This window comes from Limulus polyphemus, unplaced genomic scaffold (genome assembly GCF_000517525.1).
Source record: "Limulus polyphemus unplaced genomic scaffold, Limulus_polyphemus-2.1.2 Scaffold1692, whole genome shotgun sequence".
Lineage (NCBI taxonomy): Eukaryota > Metazoa > Arthropoda > Merostomata > Xiphosura > Limulidae > Limulus > Limulus polyphemus.
The window spans coordinates 187,110-192,167 of record NW_013667302.1 but is presented as its reverse complement, the minus strand read 5'-3'; the positions used below and the strand labels follow the sequence as shown (position 1 = coordinate 192,167).

The following is a 5,058-nucleotide window of genomic DNA, read 5'->3' as shown; positions in this document are numbered from 1 at the left end:
GTTCTCTGTTACAACAATGAATATTGCCTGAACTCAGTCACTGTTCTCTGTTACAACAATGAATAATACCTGAACTCGGTCACTGTTCTCTGTTACAACAATGAATAATACCTGAACTCGGTCACTGTTCTCTGTTACAACAATGAATAATACCTGAACTTGGTCACTGTTCTCTGTTACAACAATGAATAATACCTGAACTCGGTCACTGTTCTCTGTTACAACAATGAATAATGCCTGAACACAGTCACTGTTCTCTGTTACAAAAATGAATATTGCCTGAACTCAGTTCACTGTTCTCTGTTACAGTAATGAATCATGCCTGAACTCAGTCACTGTTCTCTGTTACAGTAATGAATCATGCCTGAACTCAGTCACTCCTCATAAATGTAACAGGAATCTGTTGTATTCCTGATAAGTCTAACCGGAATCTGTAGTATTGCTGATAAGTCTAACCGGAACCTGTAGTAGTCCTGATAAGTCTAACTGGAACCTGTTATATTCCTGATAAGTCTAACTGGAATCTGTTGTATTCCTGCTAAGTCCAAATGGAATCTGTATCCTAATATATCTAACCGGAATCTGTAGTATTCCTGATAAGTCTAACTGGAACCTGTAGTATTTCTGATAAATTTAACCGGAATCTATAGTATTCCTGATAAGTCTAACTGGAACCTGTAGTATTTCTGATAAATTTAACCAGAATCTATAGTATTCCTGATAAGTCCAAATGGAATCTGTAGTATTCCCGATATATCTAACCGGAATCTGTAGTATTCCTGATAAGTCCAAATGGAATCTGTAGTATTCCCGATATATCTAACCGGAATCTGTAGTATTCCTGATAAGTCCAAATGGAATCTGTAGTATTCCCGATACATCTAACCGGAATCTGTAGTATTCCCGATATATCTAACCGGAATCTGTAGTATTCCTGATAAATCCAAATGGAATCTGTATATTCCTGATAAATCCAAATGGAATCTGTATATTCCTAATAAGTCCAAACTGAATCTGTAGTATTTCCAATAATTCTAACCGGAATCTGTAGTATTCCTGATAAATCCAAATGGAATCTGTAGTATTCCTGATAAATCCAAATGGAATCTGTAGTATTCCTGATAAATTCAAATGGAATATGTAGTATTCCTGATAAATCCAAATGGAATCTGTAGTATTCCTGATAAGTCCAAATGGAATCTGTAGTATTCCTGATAAGTCCAAATGGAATCTGTATCCTGATACTTCTAACCGGAATCTGTTGTATTCCTGATAAGTCTAAATGGTGCACAATTCGAACCCCGATACTCTAAATTACTAGATGAGCGTGTTAGCTAAAACAGCTAAACCACTGAAGGAAATACCACAATTTAGAATCTTCCTGTTGTTTCCAACAACATCTTTACCATAATTAAACAGCAAGATTTACTAATTTTAAGTTAGCCTTTCAACATTTATGTCAGTTACCGGTTTCTTTTATTTAGGTAAATACTGATTTATTTGTTTTGCTTTTCTACATAATAAAGTAAACCAGATTTGGGTTGCGTTATAAGCCTTCTGACTTAACGCTGAGCAAAATACTGATTTTTTTTCTTCCAAGGTGAACGCTTAAAGTTCGACTGGAATTTTGAGAAAAATTAGCTTATAAAGTAAACTTTGTCTGAGGTGTAAAATGAGTAGACGAACAAAATAACTGAATAACAATAGACTTTTTGTTCTACACTCCTACTCTGATATGTTAAACCTTTTTGTTTAATTGGAACATGACCTGAAATAGGACAATAACTTAAAACAGTTTTATGATTGAGTAGGTATAATCGTAAAGAACAGTTTAATTGTGAAAAAAGCTGGATCCTTTACACTTCACTTGAGATAAACAAAAAAAAACACGTCAAAATATAAAACTGGTCACATTAAAAACGATTAGCTAAAGATATGCAGGTAACATTAACAGTGAGAATACAACTGTATCAATTATTTCTGCTCATAGATTTATAAGCTATGAACATATGATTTATGCTGTATTCCAGAAGGCAGGGCACACACTAATACGTGCTAAAAACATAGTTCAGTGGGATAAATATTACCATCTGAACATGTAGACCATAATTTTAATTTTCGTTCCATTAATACGCGATTGTTAAGTTTAGTTATCTCCTGTGTTTTTTGTGTTTTTTTTTCATTTTTCTTAATGCTTAAACATTTATTAAACAATGAGATATTTGGCTATATCACAGTGATGTAACGTTTTAATGTTTTCTTCAAACGACATTGTAACGAAAAGCTAAATGAAAAGTATCAAGCTTACCGACTAGATACCTTTCTCGTATATGTATACAAATATCTCTACTTATAGAGACTGAGCTCACGACATGGAGTCGAAACGAAGAAGCAAAACATAAGAAACGCCAGCTGTTTCTTTACCATTCTGTTTACAATAGCTAGTCACAGTAAACGTATAAACCAGTATATGTTTCATAATGATCTCAAAAAGGTCCAGCGGCCTTACAGTTGAGATGACGTACGACTTTCTTCGTCCTTGTATTATTTGGTTCTAGTAAAGCACTCAAGTAATACCACTTCAATATGTAGACCAATAAATTGGCCGATTGTCTTTATACCAAGACATTAGTTTCACCAGTCGGAGGCTTTCTCTTCAGTCTCGGAATTCGTATCTCATTACAAGCTAATAACCAACGTGATCATGGATGTCAAAATGATCATCAAAGTCGTCACAACTCTTCTTCCATCAGACGTTGCATGACGATCACCTAGTGGAAGAAAGAAAAAAGAGGGTAACTGAAGGACGGTTTTTTATTCACTTTGCGTGGTTAGTCTATTTACTTTCACGTTATTGTTTTTCCCGCGAAATGACATGTTTAAACCCACTTTTTAAATCCAGAGTTTCCTTGCCATTTCACTAATGTCTTTCAAAGGTAATGACGTGGATAGCGTGATCATTTGCATTTTAGTAGAACTTTAGTAGAATAAACGAAGAAAAGTGTTTGAAAATAATATTATTCTAAAGAAAACGATACTAGAATAATTGTAGTATCGCATTTTCTCGCTACAAGTTGATTTCCTGATCAAGAAATCTTGAGAAAGAAATGGAACGTTGTAAAATATGAGCCGTTGAATTCAAAATCTTGTTTGTTTGCAATCCTAAACCTTTTTGCGTCGAAGGACGCCAAACTGTTTATACTGTGTGGTTTTCCTAACGTGCATTAGTACAGCCTTCAGCGCGTGGCAACAACACGTGGACACGTTCTGCAGGTGACAAGTACGTAGAAATAAAGATCTCGTAATCCTACTTACACGCACAACAATATCAAACACGTCTCTCGCACCTGATCTTTAGAAGCCTCCTACCGGAGAAACAAACAAAGTATGTATCAAACAAACTTAAATTAAACCTGGGCAATCTGTTCATGGGTATTATAATGTGTTACTTCTCTTAAAGTTGGATTTAGCTTAAAATCTACCCTACTTTCGCTTAGAGGTTTTTCTCACTTCTTATTTATTTCAAATAACCAATGAAAAACAGTCTTGCTACAAGCTTTTGCGATTACATTCCTTTTGCTATAAAAATATACATGGAAATAATTGCTAAAGGTACAACAACTTGTTTACACCTAGTAACTCGAGAAAAATTAACGGAACTGAGTATTTGTGAACAAATTTATAGTACTGTTTCAAAATACACAATGTTAATTCTAACAATGCAACTACGTTTATTTTAACCACTACCAAAGACATGTTTAAATATCTTTGATTAAAAAATAATTGTTAGTGAAATATTGCTAACAATTAATTGATCACATCACAATTATCCAAAATATAAACAGACACAACTTATTACTGTAACAGAGGACAGGGGTCGAGTTCGGCAAAAATCATTACTGTAACAGAAAACAGTGACTGAATTCAGTCATGATTGATTGTTCTAACAGAGAACAATGGCCATGTTCAGGCACAATTCATTATTGTAACAGAGAACAGTGGCCATGTTCAGGCATGCTTCATTACTGTAACAGAGAACAGTGACTGAGTTCAGGCATGATTCATTACTGTAACAGAGAACAGTGGCCGCGATCAGGCACGATTCATTACTGTAACAGAGAACAGTGACTGAGTTCTGGCATTATTCATTGTTGTAACAGAAAACGATGACTGAGTTCAGGCATGATTCATTACTGTAACAGAAAATAGTGACTGAGTTCAGGCATGATTCATTACTGTAACATAGAACAGTGACTGAGTTCAGGCATGATTCATTACTGTAACAGAGAACAGTGACTGAGTTCAGGCATGATTCATTGCTGTAACATAAAACAGTGACTGAGTTTAGGCATTATTCATTGTTGTGACAGAAAACAATGACTGAGTTCAGGCATTATTCATTGTTGTAACAGAAAACAATGACTGAGATCAGGTATTATTCATTGTTGTAACATAGAACAGTGACTGAGTTCAGGCATGATTTATTACTGTAACAAAGAACAGTGACTGAGTTCAGGCATTATTTATTGTTATAACAGAGAACAATATTACAGATTAAGGTTGGACTTATCAGAAGTACAACAAGTTCCACCCATATTTATCAGGATTTCTCCAGATCTTGATCAGTAAATATGAGAACAATTGTAAAATTTGTTTTGGACCAATCAGGAATAGTAATAATCCTGGAGAAGTTCGCTCTTCGAAATGTCAAATATATTAAAAACAAACATTCTATTCTGGGTCAGTTCTTAGAGTTACAAATATTTTATAATAACAAAGACCCGTAGATTTATTTACCGCAGTCCAGTTCATCGTTTGAATTATTAGTAGTTTCCATGTTCTTAAAATGAACGTATATTTCGAAAAGAATTCAGAGAAATAATATCATCGGCATTCTTCCTTTCTGTAACCTGATTGGTCTATAAAATCAGAATCCAGATATGATTGGTCATTAAGCGACATCTTAGTTATTTTTAAAACTCGGCTTATGATGCTTATTAGTGTTAATAGTCTAAGAATTTTCACTTGTTTCCCTTCATTTTTTTTTTTACTGCATAG

At 34.2% G+C, this 5,058-nt stretch overlaps 1 protein-coding gene across 2 annotated transcripts in view; it reads right to left on the bottom strand.

Moving 5' to 3' along the window:
* Positions 1-1,084: 1,084 nt before the first annotated feature.
* Positions 1,085-5,058, bottom strand: part of LOC106464575 — a 173,872-nt gene continuing 169,898 nt past the window's right edge. For both annotated transcript variants that reach the window (XM_022392312.1, XM_013924727.2), the window contains one exon: positions 1,085-2,771. In XM_022392312.1, coding sequence (XP_022248020.1) covers positions 2,680-2,771 — 92 coding nt within the window. In that variant the 3' untranslated portion in view covers positions 1,085-2,679. The remainder of the gene's footprint in view (positions 2,772-5,058) is intronic.